Consider the following 26896-nt stretch of genomic DNA (forward strand, 5'->3'; position numbering starts at 1 on the left):
AGTAATGCATCAGACATAGGAAAATCGGCCATTAGCGAAGCCAAAGCTTGTCCTTTCTCAGCTGTGCGAGTTTCAAAAACAATGCAATAAGCGCTAAGGTAACTTTCCCATTCTGTGAGGCGACTTGATTCTTGGGCATTGCGAAAAAGTTTTCGCAGTGGATATTTAGTATAAAATTTGACAACTCGTCCCTGGAAATAAGACTTAAGACGTTAGGCAGCATGAACCAAAGCCAATGCAATTTTCTCCACTCGAGAATACCTTGTTGCAGCCGTTGTAAAAGTCTTGCTAACAAAGAATATAGGACGACCATCGTTACTGTCGACAAATAAGACGACACTTACGGCATGATCAGTAGCGGCTAAATACAGACCTATAGGCTACCCCGTTGCTGGACTGATGAGAATTAGAGGTTGGACTAAGTACGCTTTCAAGTGATGAAATGTAAGTTCACAGTCCTCCATCCAAATTGATGCGTCTTTCAATGTTTGGAAAAAAGGACAACATCGATCAGAATACCGAGAGATAAAGCGATTTAGGGCAGCCAAGCATCCTGTAAGTCGTTGAATCTCTTTCTTTGACGTCGGAGAAGGCATTTCAAGGATAGACCGAATCTGATTTAGATTTGCTTCAATTCTGCATCTAGTCATCATGTATCCTAAGAATTTACCAGACGACAAACCGAAAGAACACTTAGCTGGATTCAAACACATGTTGACATTGGAGAGTCTGTAAAAAACATCTTGCAAATCAGTAAGATGATCAGGTACTTCTGTAGACTTTACAACCATGTCGTCGATGCATGCTTCGACTATCTTTCCAAGTAAATCAGAAAATATGGTGTTGACTAGCTTTTGATATGTGGCTTTAGTGTTTTTCAGACCGAAAGGCATTACCTGATAACAATAAATTCCTTGGTCTGTAATGAATGCAGTGAACTCTTGGTCCTTAATGAATAACGGAATCTGATGATAACCAGAATAAGCATCAAAACAAGACAAATGCTGAAAACCATATGTGGCATCGACCATTTCAGATATACGAGGCAACAGATATGGATGAATTGGACATGCTTTATTGAGATTCTTGAAATCGATACAAACAAGTAATTTGCCGTTCTTTTTAGGCACTACGATTACATTCGACAATCATGTTGGATAAGTCACAGGCCTTACAAAATTAACAGACAAGAAACGGTCGATTTCTTCTTTCACCTTTATCTTTCTATCGGGGGTCATCCTTCGGGGCTTTTGTCTAACCGACTTAGCATTGGGATCAATGTCAAGTTTATGACAAGCCACAGAAGGATCTATACTGGGCATTTGCTCTATTAGTCAAACAAAAGCATGACTATTCTTCCTTAATAACAAAATAAGCTCTTGTCTCTCCGCTTTTGGAAGTTCGGCCGAAATAAAAGTGGTCTCTTTAGGGAGTTGGCCAATTTAAACTTCTAAAAGGGGATCGACGGTCGGGGGTCCTTCAACATTTCTATTAGCAGAGTCAACTGAAGGTCCCGGATGCTGTAATTGCTATTTGACGGCATTGGAACTAAGAATAGTTCGTCCAACAACTTCGGACTTTTTATAATCATCGAGAATATTGTCGTGACAAATTAGAGATGCAAGTTGATCGATGCGCACTTTACAGACTTTACCATTGAATGGGAACTTGATTTCTTGATGATATGTTGAGACGACAACTTCTATATAATAAATCCAATCGCGACCAAGGATGACATTGTAAGGGGATTTACAATCTATCAATAGGAAATCAATATTGACTTCTTTCTTCATAAGAGTGACCGGGAGAGAAACCTTTCCAACGCAATGAGTAGCAGTACCATCAAAACCAACGATAGACACATTTTCAGGGGTGACCAAGTTATCAATAAAAAGAATACTACGATAACACCCAGAAAACATGACGCTAGATAAACTACCAGTGTCGATCATTATATGTTGTACATGCATATAGCTGATATAAGTAGTTATCATGACAGCATCATAATGAGTAACATGCACTCCCATTAGGTCTTGGTCAGTGAAACACAACGGTTCGTCTTGAATAGTCTCCATGCGAAAACCTTCCACAAAATTGATCCCGTTGACTTCGTAAAAATTAGAAAGATACTTGACTTTAAAACGATGAGCATTTTTCCGCTGAGTATTGGACAATGAATCAATGACGGCATGTCCAACCTTAATGACATTGTGTTCTATTACAGTTAAAGCTTGAGTTGTCACTTTTTTCTGTACATATTGATCAAGTTTCCCATTCTGCATAAGTTTTTCAATTCTTCCCCTCAAAGACCGACAATTCTTAGTCTCATGACCATAATCATTATGAAATTTGCACCATAACGATTTATCGCGAGTTGTTTTAGTGTTGTCGCGCAGGGGAAATGACATATTTAGTATTAAACGAAGTTAATTCAAAATTAGTAAAAGGCTTTCTGGTCCTGCTCGTGGAGTCCTCTTTCTTATATGGAGGCTTCTGACCGGGTTGTTGTTGATCAAAACTTGGAATCTTCTATTTGTTTCGATGTTTAGTGAAATCCTTTCTTTTATTATTGTTGTCACGAGAAGTTCGAGCAGCTGTGTCATCCTCAACATTGATAAATTGTTGAATTCGCTGGTATAACGCATGTCGGGAAGATAGAATGTCCCGAACAAAAGAGTTGTACAACCCATCTTTATCAAACAAAATAGCTTCTTTAAAAGCGAGACCACCATTAGATTGGACTGCTTGGAAATCTTAGCTGCAGCTTGGCGGAAACAAGTGACAAAACTACAGAGAGTTTCATCACGTTGTTGCTTGATGTTGAAAAGAACTCGGACACCATTTGGACGTTTTAAATTATGATGAAAATGTTTCGAAAACTTTTTGGTTAAGTCTTTGAACCGACAAATAGATCGCGGGGGTAATTTGCTAAACCATACCAACGCTTCCCCTTTTAATGTAGAAGGGAAAAGTTTGCATTTCAAAGCATCATCACCTCCGGATAAAACTAGTTTGTTTGTGAAATTAATCACATAAAGCATAGGACATCCCTCGACATCATCATATTGATCAAACTCTGGTTGTTTGAAATCTTTGTTATGAGTAGCCCGTTGGACGGCGAGAGAAAATTTGTCCAAAATACCATCTTCAATTGCCATATTCTTTAGTGTCGATTCAAAAGGATCGTTGTCCAGAAGAGCTTTTTTAATCATTTCTTTGACACGTTGAGGAGTCATCAGATTCACATGGTATGGTTTAGCGAATTACCCCACGATCTATTCATTGGTTCAAGGACTTAACCAAAAAGATTCATTGTGACTGTGTCGAGATGATTGTGGACAGTATGGTGTGACTTTAGTACGATATCCTTCGAAATGATAAGAATCGTGTCGCTGAGGTATTTCTCGAAATTGATGGTTTCGATCATGAGTGCGACCATTATTCTGTTCGTCACCCAAATTCCTCAGGACTGGCCGATAGTCCGTAGGACCTTGGGGTGCAGTCAGACGGTTAGTAGCATTACCTTGCCTACTGAGAACATGACCGGGGAGATGGTTGTTTTCTCGGGCGGGTCGGGAATTACGTTGCCCATTACTTGGAACTTCGTTGATGGTCATTCTAATATCGTGAATCTCATCTTCACCACATAAATGATCCCACACACTGTTATGTCATTGGCGTGTGTTACGTTGTGGTGTGACAGATACAACATCATCTACAAGTGGAGTGGGTCGTTTCAGATGACGCCTGTAGTAGTTGTTCTATTTGCAGACACTCTTGAACTTTTTAAGAAATGCTTCATGAGACATATGACTTACATTATCTGCATCAGAGGATGGAGAATCGTCAGAGGCAATAACCTCATGCTGAATAATTTGGCACATTGGTGGAACGGCAGTAGGGTCGCGTGCAACCTGTGGTGGAAAAGGAGTATGAGGGATTAGTCCGTTATCGCCAAGTTGACCTTGAACATCATGTTCGTGATGATCATCAGTAATTGTATCGGGACCTTGAGCTTTTCGAGTATGCGTCATAACTTTTACAGAACATGATCGAAGGTTTTGAATAAGAACTGCAGACGGCGCCAATTATGTTTCGACCAAATATGATCAAAACACTAAGTGGTGACGAAAAAGACGAAGAACATAGAAAAGTAGTGAAAAAGCGTTAGTGATCGAGTGAATGATGAGACTGTACCTTTCGATTGTCTACGTACCCAAATTATCGATGGGATCAAGTCTCAAGAACGTAGTTCTTTATGAAAAATAGTTTGGTATTTATGTAGGTAGAGTATTCTTGCAGCTCAAGTAATTGTAATTGAATATAACTCTCAACTGATAATTATCTCTTTGATAAGAAATGAATTTGGACATAAATTAATGTACGTTAGTGGCAAGCCATGTGGCTAAGGTTCAGCCTTAGACACATGAGTTAATGACATGTACATTGATCCGTGGTATTGCAAAGTGGGCTTTAACCCTGTCGATTAAACGAATAAAAATAGAGACCCCTACTAATAGACATTTGCCACATAGGTGGGGGTCGAAATAACGCCATTAACGACCTCCTGAGCTACTTCGACAGCACTCAACCAACAACCAAACCCCACCGAAACCGATAGGTTTTAATCCCCAACAAAAACCCAACATTATGGTATAGCCAAAACTCAATTTCCCCACTCCTCACAAATCGTAATTTGACTCCATTACTGCCTTTCAAAGCTTCGCAGTACCCAATCAAACACCAATTCAACATGCCCAACACTTCACAACAACAACCAAGAAATTTAAACAACCAAACACTTGATTTAAAACACAACAACCCATATATTCACTCGACAGTATACCACAACCCTTACAGCCAATCTACACCGGCAGTATAAAGGTATTCAAACACATAACTTTAACTGTAAAGAGAACAATCTTGACAGAGCACACAGAATAATCTACAACGGCACAGAATGAATAACACTTAACTAACACAGTTATAGTTATATGAAATCAATTTTTTGTATACGCGCAGTTATATGAAATCAATTTGTTTTGAGAGAAAACCTTCAATGAAGTTCAGTGAAATATTTAAAAATCTACTCACCCGTGATACGCTCCTGCTATCAGCTATTAGTAATTCTCCAGTAAGAAGCCTATCTTATCCTCTATGTGAAAAACTCTCTTTTTTCTTCTCTGTGTAAAATTAAAAAAAAAAACAAAAAACAAAAAACCCTCCGTGTGACCTCCTCTGTGTGTTCCTTTTTGTTTTAAAACCCCTCGAAAAACAGGGATGAAGGTTTCTCTCTTTACTTACGGGGTTCCCTATCCTTAACTAATATTTATCCTATTTTTGTTTTATCTATTATTATTATTATTATTATTATTATTATTATGGTACTAGGAAAATATATTAAAAAAAATACACGGGGTGTTATAAAAACAAACATACATCAGAATGTCATCATATCAAACGTATTACCAAAACAAACGACCTGCAACCTACATCTTACAAACATAAAAACGACCCACATCAACACAACGACCTACCATCAGTCATCACACTACAATTCTCCACCTCATAACTAGGTGGACAATAATTCCCCACAATCAACAAAAGCCTACGCCACCACTCCTTTTTACTCACATCAATAATCACCGGTGACTTACCCCTCATTACTTGAAAGCCAAAATTCAAAGCAGAAGATATTTTTATAGCAAAGTGCTCCAGCACATCAGACAAACAGATGTTGTAACCTCTGAGTCTCAACAAATCCAGCACATGGAGCACTAGGGGTGGGCAATGGGCCGGGTCGGGCTAGCCCGGCCCTAAACATTTAAAGCCCTTCAAATATTAGGGCCGGGTGACCCGGCCCTAAAGTCAGCATAGGGCCGGGTCGGGCCGGGTCACAAGTCTAAACCTCAAGCCCTTACCCTACCCTAAGCCCTCTTTAAAGGCTTTAGGGCCGGGCTTTAGGACCGGGCCTATATATTTTCTTTTTTTTTACTACATCAGTTTTAAAACTCATTTATATTACAAAAATGTATAATAATCTACAAACTCAAAGTCCAACCAATCTAGTAATAATCCTGTATAAGTCCAAAAATTTAAAATGCACATCCACAATCTAATGAACTGAAGTACATCGAGAGTTCGGAATTTGTTCTTCCTTGTACTCAAACCTCACTAAAATTACATTTTAAATTGAAATACATAGACAAATAATTATATTATCATTTTAAAGGAAGAAGTTATAGATATAAAGAATAAACATAATAGTTTTGGTTAAGGGTCATGGAAGTTGTTAAACTATTTGTAATATCATAAATTATTTCTATAATAGATTCAAACAAATATAATATTATCTTTCTTCTAATTTAAAAGTGATTCAAGCTTTGTATATGGAAATGAAAATATTGGCTTTTGAACAAGTGATTGAGAAATGTTTGAGATTACAAATGTCATTTTTCTGACAAAGGTTGTTTTTTAGTTTCTATGTTACAAATGTCTGCTCTGTATTTTGCTTTAATGGTGTGGGAGAAAATCTTTAGTTTTAGACTTGACTTGGATGTGAATAAAAATATAATTTATAAGAAATAAGTGAGAAAAGAAATTGAGAATAATAAGTTATAGACTTTGACTTGATGATCAAAGGAATAAAGTCTTATTTTTTATTAGGCTAGTGCTCATTGTTCTTCATGGCTGTTAAGTTGACAAGTTTTTGTTATATAAGACAAGTTATTGGAAGTACCTTTGGGTGTAAGTGATAAATTACAAAGGACAATGTTATTTTAATTGAAAATATTTAACAAAGAGTTGGACAATTATGGTATGTGTATTTATAGTGAAAGTGTGAAACAGGGCTGGTTAGGGCTTGGTTAGGGCTTGGTTAGGGTCGGGCTAATGAGGGCTGAATTAGGGTCAGGCCTATGTTTTAGATTCTTAGCCCTAGCCTTGCCCTAGAAGGCATTAGGGCCGGGCCGGCCCGGCCCTAAACTCTATGAGGGCTTTAGTTGTGAGGGCTTTATAGGGCTTAGGGTCGGGTCGGTCAGGGCCGGGTTAGGGTCGTTAGGGCCAAATTCCCACCCCTATGGAGCACCCTCCAACTATTACCCACAAATTGCAATGGAGGCTTACCACAAAAGTTCAGAACATTCAAAGTCAGATGTGAGAATGACAACCTCCCGCCTTCAGTTGGCCATACGTAATTATAACCCCACCGTCTCGAGGCACATAATCACAGCCAAACACATTCTGCTCACCGCTCAGGTCGTATATCATTAAGTCGAGGCTATCAATCCCAAACTCCCTTCTCAAATCTCCAAAGTTATCCCACACCGATCTAGACACCGCCACGTCAGTCGTCGTCTCCAATGAAGAGGACAATGACGCCTTACCTCCACTACGTGCCCTAACAACATCATCATCCTCACTCAAAGTTCTCTCTCTCCACTGATCAACCTCAACTTCTCTACTCAAGCTATCACTAGTAATCGACATTACTAAAACAGAAACGAGACAAAAGATCAAAGTTTCTTTCTTTCTTTCGCTCTGCTTTTCCTTTGTTGGTAAAATGAACAGACGAAAAACCTTTCGCAAACCAAAACCCCTTAGCCGCACAAACCTCGAAAGCTGACAAAACCTTTTCGTATTCCCAAAAATACAATCATAACTTACCCACAAACCACCGCGATTTTGGGCCCATGGGTCAGATCCAATTGTTCCCGCACATTTTTCCAAAATACAAAAAAAGTGATCAGACAGGCACTTGTTAAAAAGCTTTGTTTTAACTTTTATTTTCACACCACAGCTGTCCAAACAATAAGTAAAACAAAGGGGGATATGTAAGTACCCTCTGTTCTACATTTCATATCACTATATCACACGTGTCCACACACCAGGTCGTTCTTTACCAACTCGTACCAAGCCATTAGAACGTACCAACGACCTAAACCGAAGTCGTCCCAAACAGCAGTTACAGCCATATATGGAAGCAAATCATCTAATGCAATTCTGGAGTTCAGTCAACGCACCAATCAATAAGACATTTACTTTGTAACATAAGGAGTAATGATGAATCATCAAGATAACACACAGTGTGGATCTACCTTTGACAACAGTCTGGAGCAAGTAAAGAAGATTAACTCAAACATCTATAAGTAGAGAGAGATGAACTACGTAAGGTTTGATTCAAGTTTACCCCAAAGAACTTGATACGTAGGCAACTCTTGTCCCAAGAAGAGTGCAGTCATACCTTATCAAACAGAACATTAGGTTGTTCACCCCAAAACACCAAACCTCTACAAGTAATAAAAGAGACACTGGATCACTAGAGCAATGAACTTAAGTTATGTTACAACCGGCTCTTGGTAAATCCTTTGAGTGGTAATACCAGAGGTCTGGGGAGAGGCTTGAACTCCACCAACATCAATGAGTTATTAAAAAAAATAATAATAAAATAATCTAAGATGAAAATTATTTCATTATCATCAATAAACTTATGTTTCAATTTATCTCTTTTATGTTCAATTAAATTTTTAATATTGCAGTTTCTACATCATCAGTGTTTAAATGCTTAATGAGGGGGTGAAGTGGTGAACCACTTAAAAAGTCACGAGTGTTGATTACTGTTTTATTTCATTCTACAGTCATTATTAAGGAAAACATTGTATTTTGGTGATGAATCCTTAATAATATTCATTTTCTTTTTTGGAATATATTCCCATCAACATTTTAAGTTTCAAACCAAACAACCTTTCAGTCGGCAACAAGAGCTTACATATGCATACATGGGTACTCCATGTCTCCATCAAATCAAAGTCAAACCCCTCCTTTCCCAGTTTGCATCGCCAGTGATAACTGAAAACCAAGAATAATAAAAAAAAAAAACAGTATTAGGTAGACGGCCAGTGGTTAGATAGCTCATAGCTCATGCCTTCAATTCAAACTAGGCATATGACGTGTAAGTATCTCTAATAAAAAAAGAAAAAAAAAAGTTATTATTATTATTAAATAATTTATGTAAAAGAAAAGTATAAAATAGTCTTTATTCTGAAACGACTGAGCCAAACAATCAAGTCACACAAAACAAAGTAAATAAAAATAAAAAGAGACACACACTAATCTTTAGGTACGTCCTCTTTCTTTCTTTTTAATTTTTCCCTTTGTCAATGTTTTATCTATGTGAATTGAATGATTGATTGACTGAAAATTTGTACGTTCTATAGAGAGTTGGATCGGTTATTTTTGTTGTAATTTTAGCTGATTGGGTTGGTGGGTCTTCTTTTAATTTGATCATATTTTTTGTTCATGTATATGAATTGATCATTGTTACGGATTGTTTATTGAATTTTGATCGAATTGAAAATGTATCTAGCTGGAGTGTTCATTGTGAGCTAAGTGCTTCTGTTTTGTAGGTTTTGCATTTGAAGTTACTCAAAATTGGTCCAAGGGAATGAATTTTGTAGTCGTGTAGATTTGATTGGCACTGTAACAAGAAGTTGTGACGATATTATACTATTATCATATGCTATCTATCCTCGGAAACTTGTTGTTGGACTTAGATGGAAGTTTCCCCACTGGAACAACATTCTGAAAGCCAAACTGACAGACACCCTTTGCTGATGGAGCGTTCGGAAACTCAAAGAAATTCTGAGCATGTCATTGACATTACAAGGGGTGGTGTTGCTTCTTCATCAGGTTCATCGCATACTGATTCTCATGATTCAGACCCACCACAGGGTCAAGAAAGACCTTCAAGTAGTGCAAGGGTACCCATTTCTCAAGCTTCGAATTCGAGAAACTCCTCATTCATTAGGAGAGGTGATGGATATGGCCGTCGCCACAGAAGCCCTTTAAATTCCGGTCTTTGGATTTCCATTGAGTTGGTTGTTACTGTGAGCCAGATTATTGCATCCATTGTCGTTTTGTCTTTGTCGAGACATGAGACTCCACAAGCCCCACTATTTGCATGGATAATAGGTTATGCATCTGGATGTGTGGCAACCCTTCCTCTTCTATATTGGCGTTATCGTCACCGCAACACTCAGCGCTCTGAGCAGGAATCAGCACAATCACGTCAGGGTTCTTCTCATACTAATCCTCCACCTGAACCTACTCCTTACGCAGCAATTTCAGTTTCACAGGCCTCGGAAGAGGAAGATCACCATGTCGCTAGAAATGGTCAGAATGTCAGATCTCTAAGTGTCAGGTATGTTTTTGTTTGTCACCACTGTATGATTATTAATTAGGAAATTCGTCTTTTATTGTTCACCGGATTGTCCATCCCTCTCTGCAAATTATCTTGAATTTGTATCTCTGGCTGCTGGTATCCAGAGTTCACAAGTTTGTAGGCAAACCAGTTTGTTGTGTATCAACAGTTTCTAATAACATAATATTTTCTGTTACTTTTCTTAGGTTTTATTCTTTTTCAATCCGCAGCGTGATCACCAGGAAATAATGTAGTCTAAAACACTTAATTTATGTCACGTTGTCACATCAACAAAGCGACTTATTATGTCAGGTTGTCACTTCCTCAGTTTAGATTTACACACTACATATCTGCATCACTTTAGGAAAACCTTAACAAGGATAAAAAACCATCTTCTCTTGTGTTGTCTTTATATTGAAGAACCTCCTCTTCTCCTTCTCTTCCCCAAACTAGGGCTGGTCATTGAGCTACTCGTGTCGAGTAATAGGGTGCTCAAGCTCAGCTCGTGTATCTCTTGAGTCGAGCACGAGTCGAGCTCAAATTTTGTTCGAGCTTTATTTTGTGCTCAAGTTCGACTCATCAAGTATTCGAGTAGCTCAATGAGTCTAAATTCCTATTCTTCTAAACTACAAATTTGAATTCGATCATAGGCTCCAGAGTTGGTTGATTTGACTTGCATTATGTATAGGCTCGACTTCAACCACAAGCTAGAGATAATTGAGCACAAATAGACTCAAAATTTTACCTCAAGACCAAAATAACTTGCTAAATTCATCTAAATAAAATACTAAAATGCAACTACAATTCACTAATACCACAATAACTACTATCAAACAACTATTTCAAGGTGTGCACATTATAAATACAATCAATATGTGTTGAGTAATTATAATTCAACACACTAACATGAATAATTATCCCAAATAAGTGTAACATAACTATGTAAAGTGCGAACTACGAGTAGCTCGCAAGCGTCTCAAGTTCGAGCTCAAATTTTAAAATGTGCTCAAACTCGACTCATATTATTGAATGAGCAAGTTTGAGTCGAGCCTTCGACGAGCCGAGCTTGAGTTACTCACGAACAACTCAACTCGATGACCAGCCCTACCCCAAACTTCTCTTGTAAGTTCTACTCCTTCATCTCTGCAATTCCTGACTTCATAAAATGCATCTAAACCAATTCATTTTATGGCATAATCAGTAGCTCAAATTCGAAGAACCTAGAAACGGTAGGGGAAGAGACTTACTAATTGGGTGAGGGAGGGGACGTATAATATGCATCTGATCAACAGAATTTTTCTTAAACAATTAAAATATGCCCTTGATAGGGGAAGTATTTGAAGAAAGGTGTGTGTGCATCAGCCTGAGTATTTGAGAAGTGCAACAGAGACCCATCAATGTAAGCACTAGCTGTTACTGGTGCCTAGTTCAGCCCCATTAAGTTCACCCATAGCTTTAAGTTTGGATACAATTTGTGCTCTGGGATGAAGAAAATTACTTTTATCTGTTTCTTATGAGTCAATCTTTATTAATTTGTATCATTCCTAACTTTGCATGGGTGAGTTTTCATACTGTTATGTGACGTCAACTTAGTTACAAGGGCCAACTTAGAATGAGGTGTTTTATGGAGTGACCTTTCGTTATTTCTTTTTAGTTATTTCTTTCTTTGTTGGAGGTTGCCACTTATGGAACGATGCTTTGTATTTGTAGGATATCTCATCCTTCGAGTAATTGTTTTTTCATTATTAATATAAATCCTAATTTTTCTGATAAAAATAGTTACAATGATCAACTGAATACAGTTTCTGTATTCATCATTGTGAATTGGAAAAGGTAGGAAAGAAGAAGAAGAATGTTTGTAAGTTTTCCAAAGGTCTATTTATAGAATTGATTAGGGTTGTTTTGGAGGGAAATGAAATCGATACCCTACAGCTGAGATGAGTAGGAGGGGCTGCACAAGAAGTGAGGATTTTACTGAATTGAGTGTGTTTACAAATAATAGAGTTTGGCTGTAGGATTCCCTCTCCCACTCAATAGCGTAGTGCGGAATAAGAACCATGGAAAAGCAAAATGGAAAAAGCAAAAAGCAACATGCAGCCATGCAAGTGTGGAGGAGAGAAGGGTGTACATGTTGTGAAGAGAGATTATACGTTTAGTGTCCAAATATCACATATTTTATCAAAAACATATTATGCATAAATTATAACCAAGAGGAATGATAGCGAGCCCATCAGCCAAAAGACAAATTAAATTACCAGATGGCCCATGTAACCACTTCCACATTGCAAGGAGAAATAATATAAAGAAATTACCACTTCCTCTCCATTCTCCAAACTCTTTCTATCTTTGTCTCTAATTCCTCTATTATGAATTTCCTTTTTCTGAGAAATTAGATTAGGTTGATCCATTGTTGGTAGGTTCACAAATAAAATGGGGTTTTTGGGCATTTAAAATAACAAAATGTAAGTGTTAGTGATGCGGACATCAGTATGGTCAAAGCCCTTGGGTTGTGAGCCCACTAGTTTAGTTATTTTATTTTAGTTGTTGACACGTGTCGTGTTACTATTGGTTTATAGTTTTTAGGATTAGTATAAATAATGGGCTTGTAATTAGGGTTGAGGGGAGTTGTGTTATTGAGAATATTTCAGAGAGAAATAAAGATTTGTTTTAGTTTTAGTTGTTTTGTTTAATTCAAGAGTAGATTTGATAAACTGAAGCTTCCGCTAGTTTAATCTACATCATTTGGCATCGGAGCACTAATCGTTCTCGAGTAAAATCCAATTTTCCTTTTTCTTATTCGTTTTAATTTTTCGTATTACTATTTATCGGGAACGCTATTCACGCATTACTATTTATCGCGTTACTGTTCACCGGAAAATTATTTTTCTATCTTTGTCTTCTTTCAAGATCAAAGTTTTAATTTTTATGCTGTATATCAAGAAACCAGAGATGGAACACCTAGAAAAAAAATTATCAGGGTTTGAATGCCAAGTTTGAAGCTATGCAAGAAACCTTGAATGCACTTCTAGTCGCCCAACAACAAAATTCTAGGGTTTCTCCAGAAGTTAGTTTACCTTTTCAAGAGTCAATCCACGTTTTCCACCATTAATGGCGCCTTCTCGAGTTTTTCGGACACCGCCCGGTTTCTATGCCATTCGGCTATTATCCGAGATCTCTATCGAAATGATGATGTATCAGGGTTGTTCTCCTTATTATCAGTCTTGGAACCCTAGTCAATATCATTATGTTCCTCCTTATGCGCCAAACCCGAATCTGGAATATGCGCCTCAATCATTTTGTCCACAACAAGAGGTTTCTCGTCTTTAGACTGCTCCAGCGCCGCAAGGTCTTGAAGTGGTGGGTGCGCCTATTGTGACTACAATACTCTCGCTTCCTACCTTGGTCACTATTACTGCACCTGCAGACACTACAGTAATTCCAGCACCCACAGATACTGTCTTGCTAGAACAGGTTGCAGACCAATACCAACCACTGCGTCCTTTTGATGTTCGGTCTGGTCACTTGACTCCTCACCCGTGTCTTCGACACAAATCATTGCAGCGGCCAGGCTAAAACGTGTTGAACAATGGCTCCAGCATGACCATCCAGTCGAGGTTTCTCCATTAGTTCGTGAACCTTTTAATCACGTTGTGTCATGTTTTGAGCGTGATAACAAACGAAATCAGCAGGTTCATCACCTTCCATTGCAACAAAGACGTCCTGCTGACCAGATCTATGAAGGTCTTGTTCATCCAACTCAGCAAGCACAATGTGGTGGTTATATTGATTTTTTTTCTAACCAATTTTGAGAAGGTTTTTGCTCGCAGCCACAAAACACTTCAACGCATACTTCGTGACTTCCAGTATTCGTTGTGTTTCAAGAAAGGAGTACTAGCATTATTGTGGTATCATGTTATTTGTTTGAGCCGATATTTGGACAAGATTCGAGGTCGAATTCCTCGAAACCTCGGGAGGGTGACGTATACAAGTTTGAAGAGCTTTTGTATATTGGTGGGTTTTTATGTCAACAAGCTTGTGGACAAGCTTCTTCAACATGGGGAGAGTGATACGGACATCAGTATGGTCAAAGCCCATTGGTTGTGACCCCACTAGTTTAGTTATTTTATTTTAGTTGTTGACACGTGTCGTGTTACTATTGGTTTATAGTTTTTAGGATTAGTATAAATAATGGGCTTGTAATTAGGATTGAGGGGAGTTGTGTTATTGAGAATATTTCAGAGAGAAATAAAGATTTGTTTTAGTTTTAGTTGTTTTGTTTAATTCAAAAGTAGATTTGATAAACTGAAGCTTCCGCCAGTTTAATCTACATCAGTTAGATTGAGATAAGAGGCTACATGGGTATCTCAATTTCAAGAAGTTCTCTAATCACAGCTCACGTCTACTTGTCTAGCCACTAGACACCTCTTGGAGAAGATAAAAAAAAATAGAAATATAGAAGCTCAAGTTGTAAAGATAAAAGAGATCCGTCAATTTTACTTTGCATCTAGTTTTAAATCCTTGGAAGAAATAATTCCGAATTTTCAAAATTTGTGAAGAATTTTAGAGAAGTCAAACAAGAATTGCAGGAGAAGGAAAGGCCAAAGAAGAAGAAAGACTACTTTCTCTTTCTCTTTAAAGAAGAGTACTTAATTTCTGTTTTTTAGAGAGAATATAAAAATGCTGGAGTCTTCCTTGCATGTACTAAGACTTTCTTCCTGTAATTATTTGGAATTGATTAAGGTACACAACACAACGTACACTTTTGCTGTTCCCATAAATTTGACGAGAACACCATTTGTCCATTTCCATGTTTAACCTCCTTAGCAACCAAAGTTCAAAGCGCGAGCGAGAGTGTGAAAGCACCTACCATATATTTTCTGGTATATTAACAGTGCCTTGAGAGCTCACACAGCCACACATAGTTTACATATATTTCTAGTACACGTCATAACATCAAGAAAATAATACTTCAAATTTTAAAATAATATTTTACTAGAACATGTAAGAGTAAAAAGCAGTTGAAATTATACATTTACTAATCGTGATTTTAAAAGTAATCAGCATCTATTACAATTTAACAATAACTCAATATTTTATAATGATCACGTAAGAATGTGGGATTGAATAGGCATGCACTATGCAGGCACTAGTTTTATATGAGTTTTATCCTTTTCTATATGTCCTATGATGACCTGGATTGGTTTTAGTCGCATCAAATCGGAAGCCTACATCAAGTAGGAAGCCAATGTAGGATAAGATACCTATGCTATAGTTGGCCACTTGGCCAGGAGAATTTTAATTCTAAGTTTGTGCTTAATTAGAAATAGTTTTAGTTTCTATTTGCAATTACTTGGAGCCCAAAGGAACCATATTTAGAAATATGATTCTCTATTGTTTTGTAGAACCAACCATTGTGATTAGTATCAATTGAGTTGAAGTTTATTTGAATCATCTCTCATTCTTATAAATCTATCATAAAACATTCTTCATTAGAAGCTGTCTTGGATCTTGGATATATTGGATCAACTACCACTTGTGTCGAGGCCTTTGTGGTTTGGTTGGAATTCCGTAGTTAAGCATGCTCTTACTGAAACAGTATCAGGATAGGTGACCCACTTGGAAGTCTTGTCGGGATAAAGCCCCACACTGAGAACAGTATTAGCGTGACAAAATTGGGCGGTTTGTACAAATGGTATCGGAGTCGACGATGGCTTGTTCTTAAGGTGGTGAGACTGAGGAGTGGTATGATGGAAAGACACCTAGACCAGTGAGGGGTGGCAGTTGTGGTCCCACTTCGCTTAGGAAGCTCTCCTAGTTCCTGTATATGTGTAATTAGCTGTCATATCCTTACGTTGAGGCATTTTTAAGCACAAATAGCTGAAACACACGTGGAGAGACTAGTGTGGTCAATTTGAAGTCACAATTAGAAGTCAATTTTTTTTTTTTTTTTTTTTTTTTTTTGATAATTTGAAGTCAAATCATTGTAGAATTCTGCAGCACACTTTCCAAACCCAAAAGAACACGCTTTCATTAGTGATAGCGGCATAGGGCTTGCTTTTCCTGTGATGTTTAAAACCATTAGAGTGTGAACTAGGTGTGTGTGCGTTGTAGTTGTGACACACTTTAGGTTGCTTAGTTAGATTCTCTTTCTGGCAACTTCTTACACTATCAGTATGATGAACTAATATAAATTTAATTTTGTACTTCTACTTTGTCCGTGATCAGAACCATGGGCATAAATAGTGCCTGGAGCAGTGTCTCAGTAATAGATAGCATAGAAAAAACCTTCTCCTAATAATAAATATTATTATGATTATGATCATTCTGACCAGCCAAGATTTTATTTGAGATTTTCCTTAAATTCCTTACATTGATTTTATACTTCTGATGATGGCTGTGATCTGGGCATATAGTACTGGACCACTGTCTCAAAACTAGTTGGCATAATAAAACCTCAAATTAATAATCAATATTGTTATGAATGTAATCACTTCTGACAAGACAAGATTTTCTTACAAGATTTCCTTCCATTGCCTTCAAGTTTTGATCAGTACATGTTGGCCTAGATTTCTATAGCACACTGTGAAGTGTGCTATCCTTTGGAGATTATTATCTAACTTTGGTATTGGGTTTTATTTTATTAGGATTGTACATTATATTATTCTTCATTAATAGTGACTATTCACTTGACATAGTCTTTTTTGTTACAGGAAGTCAATTTACAAATTTGTTTCTAGTTGCTTTGATTTGATATAGATGGTTTGTTTGCAACAGATTCAATGTGCTAGTAGACCACTTAAAGATGGCCTTAGATTGCTTCTTCGCTGTGTGGTTTGTTGTTGGCAATGTGTGGATCTTTGGGGGGCATTCATCTGCTGCAGAAGCTCCCAACTTGTACAGGTAGCTAATGATGTGCTTTGCTGCATTTTATCTTTGCTTTCATCTTGTGTTAGAAAATTGAAATTGGAATTCTGCCTGCAGGTTATGTATAGTTTTCCTTACATTTAGCTGTATTGGGTATGCCATGCCATTTATTCTCTGTGCAACAATCTGTTGCTGCTTACCTTGTATAATATCCATACTTGGTTTTCGGGAGGATCTAACTCACACTAGAGGAGCTACCCCTGAATCAATTAGTGCTCTCCCAACCTACAAGTTTAAGACAAAGAAAAGTAGTGGTGGAGGTGATGCAGAGATAAACTCAGATGGCGCAGGTGAAGGCGGGGTTGTTGCAGCTGGAACTGAAAAAGAGCGTGCAATTTCAGGAGAAGATGCTGTAAGTTTTCTTTGTTTGCGTACATCTTGACTTCCTAGCTTTTGATAGTAAGAAAATTGGCATTTACTTGCATTCCTAGATGGAAATAGAATGTCTCTTTCCCGTTCCAACAGTTGAAACAGTCCCACTTGAGGTCCCCCATGGCGTTATCCTTGACGCTTTTGGATCTTGTCATCTCTCTTAGAGGCTATGATTCTCACGTCTGACATGATACTATATGGATACAGGGTATCCGGTAAGGGTACTTGTGAGGTACAGCTATATACGTATCCGTTGGAAAATGAAAAAAAAAAAAAAAAAAAAAAAAAAAAAATTGAGAAGAAAATGCCGAAAAGGTATCCCAATTTAGCATTTATTGTCTACGTGAGAGGGTAGAGGGGATTTTTGTACATTCTCTCTCTTTTTGGTAAAAGATCCTGAGCATATTTTGGTGGATTCCAGTTGTATCGTAATAGAACAGGTTTTGATCAGGTACTGCCATCCTCATTTATGTTAAAGGTGTGTTAATTGTTAGTCCTTGGACCACCAAAACATCTGTCGCTATGTCAGTACCTGTGTCCGTATCTGGGGAACGTAGCTTAGATGCTTAATATACTTCATCCAACTGAGGCCTAAGCGTCAAGGAATGATTCTTCACACAACTCTTTAGGGGATTATTTTGCATCCAACTTAGGCCTATAAATGTACAGATGTTTTGGAAAAGCTGATTTATTGAATGAGATGGAATTTCATCTGTTGGCTTAAAAGTTGATCCCTATTGGAATCCACCAACTAGTGCATCTGGTCTAATAACGGTCCAATCTGTAGTAGTCAATGACCTTGATTTGCTTATCATCACTAGTGCACATACTTATGTGCTATGACCGAATGCAGGTATGCTGTATTTGTTTGGCAAAATATGCGGACAACGATGAGCTGCGGGAGCTTCCATGCAACCATTTCTTCCACATGGAGTGTGTGGATAAATGGCTAAAGATCAATGCTTTGTGCCCCCTCTGCAAGTGCGAGGTTGGGGAAAACAACGAGGATTCGCCGTCTGCAGCAAATTCAAGCCATCGCACTGGGGAGCGGAGGGTGGGCAATGAGTCAGCTAATGGTGATGCGTATGGAAGCACTGTATTCTAGAATTCTCCAAGGTTCTGTGTATATATTCACTAGCTCGAGTTTGGTAGCTTGGAGAATGTTAAGTCCATCTGGTGTGCTCTCCCTTTCCCTTCTGGCTTATCTGAGATAAATTTTGAAGCTTGGTAGAGTAAGAATTCTTGATCTACCTCCTACGGGTTTCAATTCCAGCACTGGACAGCCAGCGTTCTGCACTTTATATGATACGTAATGGAAGTGAAAAAATCAAATTAAGAGGGACTACAAATTATATACAGTTTGTTGTGGCTAGGCCATACTAATGGTAAGTACTAAATTAAAGGAGAATGATTTGACTGCTTTTAGCCCTTTTTAGTGTTCAAGTGAATTTGGGTTTATTATTAGATCAAACGACATAATACAATGATTTTATGCAATCACGAATTTGTTGTTATAAGAAAATTTCCTTAGTTAATGGCTACCTGTCCGTCCTGTCATTTATGTAATGCATCAGTCTGATGTTCCACATTTCACTCTGAGATGTCTGAATTTACAAGACATTCTCTGATGGAGTTTGATGCAGTGTCTTCGATCATCACTATCAATGTGTGCTATATTGTACCATGGCCTGCTGCAGTTGGTTGAATCACTTTCAGTCCATGTTAAATGGCCTGTTATATGATTGGTTGAGCAATGTCTAATCGCCTATACATCTTCTCTTTAATATTTTCTACACGCCTCTGCCTGAGAAGAGCCTGTTATTGCATGAAAGAGCGAAAGTCTGCCGACTGAAATTTGGTCAGAAATTTTGTCAGTGAAATATTTCGGCGTTTTGTTGAGCTTTATTGTTTTGGTTAAGCTTTCAACATGGTTGCACTCGCCAAAACAGGGATTTATGAAGGGGCGTGGTATTTACACCCCACTTTATTAGATTAGCACCCTTGACCCTTTTGGTAAAAATGTAGAAGAAAAATGGATATTCCACTTACTTCCACCTACGCCTTTCCTTTTGGGTGGGCTTCACCTAATAGCAAGTCCAATGTTAAAGGCCATACAGCACCCAAAAACCAAAATGTCATTCAAATGGGACTATTAGAAGGCTTTTAAATTTGGTTGGTGTGATAAATACAGCCAAATTTGTGGCTTTCTCTAGCAGTTGTCATAATAAATTTTGGGAGACGGACGACACAGATTTTACCGTTTGTGTTAAATTTCAACGAACAGCAAAAATTGTGTCGTCTGTTTAAAAAAATGTCAACTTAAGTTACAAACTAATGGACGAACGGCAGAAACTGTGTTGTCCGTATCCATTTAGCACTTTAAAAACACAAAAGAGCACTTGGAATGAAATTTAAGTTTTGGTATGTTATATTTGGCAGGACCGAGTAAAAACCCTAAAAATCCTATGTGGCCAGGGCGGATCTAGGAGTTGGCTGACCCGGGCTTTGCTAAAAAAAAAAAAAACAGTGGTAACTGTTCATAATTTATACCCAAAAAAGTTTAAAAAAAAAAGTAGTAGTGATTAGTGCTAATAGCCCCCCTGGTGGAGAATCCATCATCTGCCCTATAATGTAGCAGGGGTTTAGCAGCTCCTTTTAGCTGACCTCTGGACTTGCTCTAACACAAACGAGGCGCTGTTACTCTGTTAGTTACCACATTCCACGGTAGTTCCGTGAGAGCAAAGCCAAAGCTCTGCGAAAGAATTTATTATTATTTTATTTTTCACCACAAGTTTCAAACACCGGGCGCGGCATAAGGACACTGTAGTATCCCAAAACCTACATAATAGTGACAAAACAATGGAGTTGAGATCGAGTTTGATAATCCTTCACTGTTTATTGACAAGAGACTGAAACAAGATGACAAACAAAAGCAGTAATACAGTTCTTGGATACTCACTCCTGCATTTCTCTCTATCACATTAAGATTAAGTTAGAGCTACTACAATAATACTTCTTAATTAAATAGGTCACATGAACATCCATGCAGCTGAACAACAAACCATCAAAACCAACAGTGCGCCATCCTGAATTAACTTCAATTTTGCTCCACTGCTACTGGCCGGAGTCACTTTGGAAGCTGTTGTAGCAGTGCCAGTAGTAGAAGCTGAACCAGAATCGGATGGTGGGGATGTGGTGGTGGGGGTGCTTGTGCCTGCATTTTGGAATATCTTTGCGTCCGGCGAGTTTGGCGGAAGCTTCAGTATAGCTGGAAACAACATCGAGTAAGAGTCACCAAAATGTCTAATAACATGATTAGAAGATTGTTTGGCTGCGTTATATGTAAGGTTGAGTTCTAACCCAGGTTCAAGGTTCAATCAAATGTTGAGAATATCATGAGGAGAAAAAACATGAAAGAAAAACACTATGAACATTTTTGGAGAAGCTTCAATCCTAAGCACACCTATGAGGCTATAAACAGGCTTGTTAGTGAATTTCAACCTTATAATTAGTCGTTTCAGTGGACATTGGAAGCAAATTTTGACTCCCGCAGCTAGAAAATATCTCCGCAAAAATACTAAGGTAATGCATGCAAGTCTACTTGGGCTAAAGTGCAAACTTCCATGGTCCAAAAGAGGCCAAAAAGTGTCATCTGCCACATCATTGCATGCGTGTTGCGGGAAAGGGTGAAAATTGGGGAGAACTCACCTGGGCATTCTGAGGGTTTGGCGTCAATGTTACAAGCTGCCGGCATTTGCATGGCTAAGGTGGTGTTTACAGGAAGGCCCATTGAAGGGTCTGTACTCTCCTGAATGAGTACACATAGGCACTTGGGGTGTTCATTCTTCACCTTCATTGTGTCTTCACAGCATTGTTTCGTTGGCTTACTAGCAGTACCGCTTACATAGGGAATACATGCCGCAAGATTTGTAAGCTGAGGTGCACATTCCTTCTCGTCGTCTTGCATGGTTCCCGTTGATGTTCCAACAAAAAATGGCATTAGCATTACACAACACACCATTACCAACTTCATACTTTTCTCCATCTCTGTGTATTGTGTATCAAAAAATTTAAATACACTCGACACAAAGGGGAGATTCTCTTTTTCCACTCCTTGGATGGGTTATATAAGGGTGTAAGAAACGGTAAGAAAGATTTTATGATGAGGAAGATAAATATGAAAACACTGATGAATGCAATGGAGACAAGGAGTGCAGTGGGTTAATAGGATTGCATTGAGAAATGCAAGTCCATTTTCCAAAGGGATCAAATTTAATTCCATTGTCACAAGTCCCAATAGCAAAAGTCCCGGCGCGGCCATATTTCTTTCCTCCCTTGAAAAGTTGAAAGTAACAGGTTCTTGAATAAATTTTCTCAGCTGTACGTCTAGCAGTCTAGTAATTGCACACGTACAGGTAACCATTCTTATCTGAGTTTCCTTCTTATCTTCATCTCTTAAGGTTGCAGTAAAAGATGATATGATTCGTGTGGCATAAGCCATAGTCCATTTTTACCCCTTTGTTTTTTTGGGTAAACTATAAAGTCCCTTTTCAATGCTTGAATCGTTTTGTCGTCTACATAAAGTGATATAGTCATGGCTTCATGGGTACTAATGTACAATTGATCGATGCATCTGAAACAATTGAAGAGAGAGTGTGAGAGAGGAGTCCCGTCTCATACAAGATTCTCAATCTTTCTGGCAAAGTGGCAACACTTCTCCAAGCAAAATCTTGCTTGCATAAATTCATCCCTAGTAATGATATCTATTGTCCACAATTTCAATTGAATATGTTTACTAAGACAAAAGAACTAACAATAGCTTCTAGTTCAATTGATTGTCTACACCTCATAGGAGAGGTTGCAAGTTCGAATCCCACAAGTGTCCTTGGACCTAACAAGCAAAGCTTTACATTGCCAAGCAGAAAAACTTATCAGAAGAGAGGAATAGAGGATAGTCTCCGATTTTGAATTTTATACCACAACGGCATAACTATAAGTCTATAAGACTATAACCGGTAGATTACTTAAAGCCTTTAAAGGTACAACTGTACTAGAAAATAGTGTATACTTTTTTAATCTTAAAAACGTCAGCAAACTCTAAATGATTGGAAATACATGGTTTACCAACTTATGCGCATCTTTTTTTAACACACGCAACTTACACATTAACCTATTGCATTGTAAGTCCCACTTCAACTTCGGCACAAGCAGTAAAATGGAAAATTTTATCTAAATATAAATTCAACAAATTCTCTATCACCATTTTTACATTTATATTATAAAGTAAAATGATGAGTAATCAATAACAAACAATAGTCTCCACAAGTACATCAAACCAGAGTAGACAATAGGTCGAGTTCCCAACGGAAGGAGGCTCACTACATGAGGTCAAAAGACCTATATGTCACACTTGGATCAATCATCAATGTCCAAAGATCTCATTTGTTGCAATTTGACATCAAAAGCATGGTACGCAACTCCAGGTTGGCAACCTTCCTCTATGTTTAAGATTCTACCATTTTCACGTATATAACTTTTCCTCAACAGTATAAAAAAAAACATGGAAAGAGCTCCATGAGCTGCAGTGGCAAAAGTGAAATGGAACATTAATGTAATTGGATCACTCGGAAAAGAAGAACAGAGGATAACACTTCATACTCTTATTTGGAATCAACGAGTGTGATACAACATACAAGTATACAACGCATAGTTCTCGAACCTTCACTCTTTTTGGAACAATGAGGCATTCTTCACAGCTCAGCAATAACATGATTAAAACCTTCACGGTACTAAACCTTTGGAATTATTTTTCATAAACATCCCGCAGTTTAAACGAATAATTTTATCATCTTAGGATCGACATAAGCATTTTTTTCTATACAAGGAACATATGCCGAGTATATGCTATCAAGCCATCGAAATAACTGGCAGGATCAACTGCTACAGGGCGAGCCAGAACGAGTATGCCACAGGATAGCGTTTCCAAAAAGGCAAAATTATTTGGTAAATAATGATTTGCCGAGGCTTTTTCTGGAGAAATCTAATTATTTAATTGCACATATTTTAGAGGACGTCTAGGGTGCGTCGGGTGCACCCAAATTTCGCATTCGCAGGATTTTCAGCCACATATTTTGAAGGGTAAAACCGGAATAACCGGGTGAAGAAGTTTCAATTGGGTCACTAAGTTACCCATTAAGCCACTAGTTGGAGCATACTTTAGTTAAACTACTATATATAGCATATACGTTAGTATCGAACAATAAATGACATATTGAATCTAGTGAACGAGATTAGGCACAGCTGGAAGAGGAGATAGTGTTGATGGAAAATTCGGTGGGACAATTGGAGCTTCAGGAAGCACCTGTGACCTATTAGCTCGAGACATAGTTGCATGTGGCTTTTTGAAGGGTGTGGTGAAGTGTTGGGGTTTATACTAATACCAATCGATTTCCCCACTACACATGTATTTGAACACAATTCAACTCCAGACAAATTTCTAAATATCAACTACAACCTATGCTAACATGCCCAACTCGCTAAACAACTATTAACAACAGATAATAATGTAAAGCAGAATTAAACGTATACCACAACATAAAGATATACCATGGTTCAGCCAATGATGTCTACTTCCACAAGAGCTAGTCCTTTTATAAAGTAGGAAGGAATATTATAATCTCTCATTTCAGTCTCTCACCTTACTAGATCACTCTTATCTTTTTATAAGGTTATCTCTTTGTAAAAGTTATCTCTCAATCTTGATAGCTTTCAAGATTGGGTTTTCTCTGACTTTTGTGTTGTCTATCGTGTGTTTGGTTTTGCCAAAAACCCAAACTTATGATGTAAAACTCGTGGTTCCGCAAAAATAAAATCTTGCCAAAATAGGCATGGGCACGAGGCGCGCTCATAATTGTACTACAACGGCGCAGGGTGCGCTCTTGCCTTGGACGATGTCCAGGCGCTTGAGTGCTGGGTGCACTCCTGATTTGCCTATGCAGGGCGCAAGGTCATGCCTTGGACAATGTCCATGCTCTTGAGCGCAAGGTGCACTTTAGAATGGCTTGTGGAGGGCGCAGGGCGCGCTCTGTTTTCTCCACACAAGCTGAAAATGAATTTCTCTCCTCTCCTCATGTGAGGGATAACTTTAACATAAAGCACTGTGTCGACTATTGTAGAGAGTCCATGCTCGTTGTCCTTCCTCTATAGAAGCAAAACTTTCGTGCAAAGTATTAGGAAACCCCGTTACTTGCTTGTGGCACTCAAATCATGTCCTATATAAACCCAAGATTAGGTACTTCAGTAATATGATACTTTTACTCACATATTCAATAATATGGTACTCAAAGTTACATATACTTCAATAGTATGATACTATTAATCACATATTCCATAATATGATACGATTCATTACATATATTTCAGGAATATGATACTATAAAGCCCATAATACTTCAATAATATGATACTCTTAGTCACAAATTCAATAATGTGATACTCTAAGTTACATATACTTCAATAGTATGATACTATTAATCCCATATTCCATACTATAATACTAGTAGTTTCATATATTTCAGGCATATGATACTATCAATCGCATAATACTTCAATAATATGCTACACTTAGTCACATTTTCCATAATATGATACTCCAAGTTACATATAATTCAATAGTATGATACTCTGAGTTTGATATACATTTAAGTGCTACATTTCCTGGTATTGAGATTGCGTTTAATCATATGATAAAAGTTTGTGTTTAATCATATGATAAAACCATTGTATCTCAAACTATTTTTTCTAAAATGTCGGCATACTACCTGAGATTGCGTCTAGTTAGTGCAACTTTGTTTTGTATGTCATTACATTATGGATTCCAAATAGTGAAGAAGATTTATGTTAAAAAAAGAGTTATGGAGTTCTGACAGGTTATTTTCATACTTGTCATGTGTTCATAGTGCAAACGTGTTACATCAGATTGTATCTTAACTGCTAGCATGGCTAAACAGACATAACAAAATGGGCTATTACCGAAAAAGTTACAGCAAAATGAGCAAAAAGACACAGATAAGTGCTTAAGTTTAAAAAAGTTGTCAAGCGCTTGTCGAGTGCTTCAGATACATACATCGTGAGCATTATAGAGTTACAATCATAAAAATGTCAGGTTACATCTTACCAAGTTAAAACTTGCAATCAGAAAAAAGAGAAAAAGTTAGAATACATCTTATAAGGAGCCATCTTACGAAGCTATAACTATGTAGAAGTTCAAAGTTGAACTTTGCATTACACATTACATTTTTCAATTTATTTTTAGGTTTGAGAATTCAGACAGAGTCATTTTCAGTGTAACAATGGGTTCCGCAGTCAAAGTGGTTGTTTTCTTTCTTAATGCCATCTTCACTGCATCACAAAGTCATTGAAATCCTTGGCAGCTCTTGCATTTCAAATACCTTTTTCAACATTTAATCCATTCTTGGTAGTCTTAACAGTCCTCCTCCCCTTACAGTCTTTTGTATTGCATTCACAGTTTACCCAAGGGCACTCGTTCATCCAATGGCCTGGCTGACCACACTTAAAGCATTCGTTTGTTGATGAGCTTGATCCAGAAAGTTAATCAGAAATAGCTTCATCTAACCATTGCAAATAACTTCAACATGAATCATGCTGGCACTTCAAGTACTTCCTTCCTGGATTGCTTGTTGTTTGCGATTTGCCCAACAATCGGATCCCATCACATGTAGCTTCTTTACAGCGAGAGTACATAAATTGGCACTCAATAGCGGAGTGTCCAAGTTGATCACATACCTGATCGACATTCAACCTATGGTGAACGAAACATGTACTTCTCAATTTGAAACTCATGAAGATAGCGACAATGAACAAATGTCTCGATCAGCAACTAATGTAGAAATTAAACTTCTTAATAGGCTACTTCAGACCAATAACTCAACCAAGTTCAATTATTCAAGAATTAGTAATCCATAAAGGAAGGAAAACCTTCACACAACCAACAAATTTTTTCATGCTCTTTATACTTGATAAATTAAAATTTATCTCTCTTAACATTTCAAAGATCAAATTCTTCGTGCTCTTTATACTTGATAAAATTCTAAGTGAAGAATGACACTCAATAACTCAAAAGTTTCTCTTATTTACCTCTAAAACTTAAACTTAATCAAACTCATGAATTTAAAGGGAAATTACCTTCATTTTTGCAAAATTAATGTGCTATTATGCTTGCTTCGTGCTTCTTATGCTTGATTGGATCTTATGCAGTAGCAATAACTGAGATTTTTTTTTTAAAAAAAAAGGTAAAAACCCTAAACCCTAACCCTAGATGTTTATATAAGAGAAAAGTAAAAGGAGGGACGAGTTATACTGTTGGAGCATACGGAGGGAACA

General features: G+C 37.7%; 2 protein-coding genes across 3 annotated transcripts; one reads left to right on the forward strand and one right to left on the reverse strand.

The window, feature by feature from the left end:
• Window positions 1–8687: 8687 nt before the first annotated feature.
• LOC147510836 (RING/U-box superfamily protein) lies at window positions 8688–19029 on the forward strand. Of its 2 annotated transcripts, none has more exons than XM_086602667.1 (5): window positions 8688–9118; window positions 9405–10198; window positions 16973–17098; window positions 17180–17474; window positions 18348–19029. In XM_086602667.1, the coding sequence occupies exons 2-5, from the start codon at window positions 9552–9554 to the stop codon at window positions 18597–18599; spliced, it is 1320 nt and encodes a 439-aa protein (XP_086458793.1). In that variant the 5' UTR covers window positions 8688–9118; window positions 9405–9551; the 3' UTR covers window positions 18600–19029. The 2 variants fall into 2 exon arrangements, with proteins under 2 accessions (XP_086458793.1, XP_086458794.1); XM_086602668.1 differs by having other exon boundaries at window positions 8731–8950.
• Window positions 19030–20370: 1341 nt separating this feature from the next.
• LOC147510837 (non-specific lipid transfer protein GPI-anchored 14-like) lies at window positions 20371–21689 on the reverse strand. Its single transcript, XM_086599346.1, has 2 exons — window positions 21203–21689; window positions 20371–20762 (listed from the first exon to the last, which is right to left on the reverse strand). Exons 1-2 carry the CDS (start codon window positions 21537–21539, stop codon window positions 20524–20526), a joined length of 576 nt encoding a protein of 191 aa, XP_086455472.1. The 5' UTR covers window positions 21540–21689; the 3' UTR covers window positions 20371–20523.
• Between the last annotated feature and the right edge of the window lie 5207 nt (window positions 21690–26896).

Source organism: Coptis chinensis, chromosome 3, assembly GCF_015680905.1.
Source record: "Coptis chinensis isolate HL-2020 chromosome 3, ASM1568090v1, whole genome shotgun sequence".
Classification (NCBI taxonomy): domain Eukaryota; kingdom Viridiplantae; phylum Streptophyta; class Magnoliopsida; order Ranunculales; family Ranunculaceae; genus Coptis; species Coptis chinensis.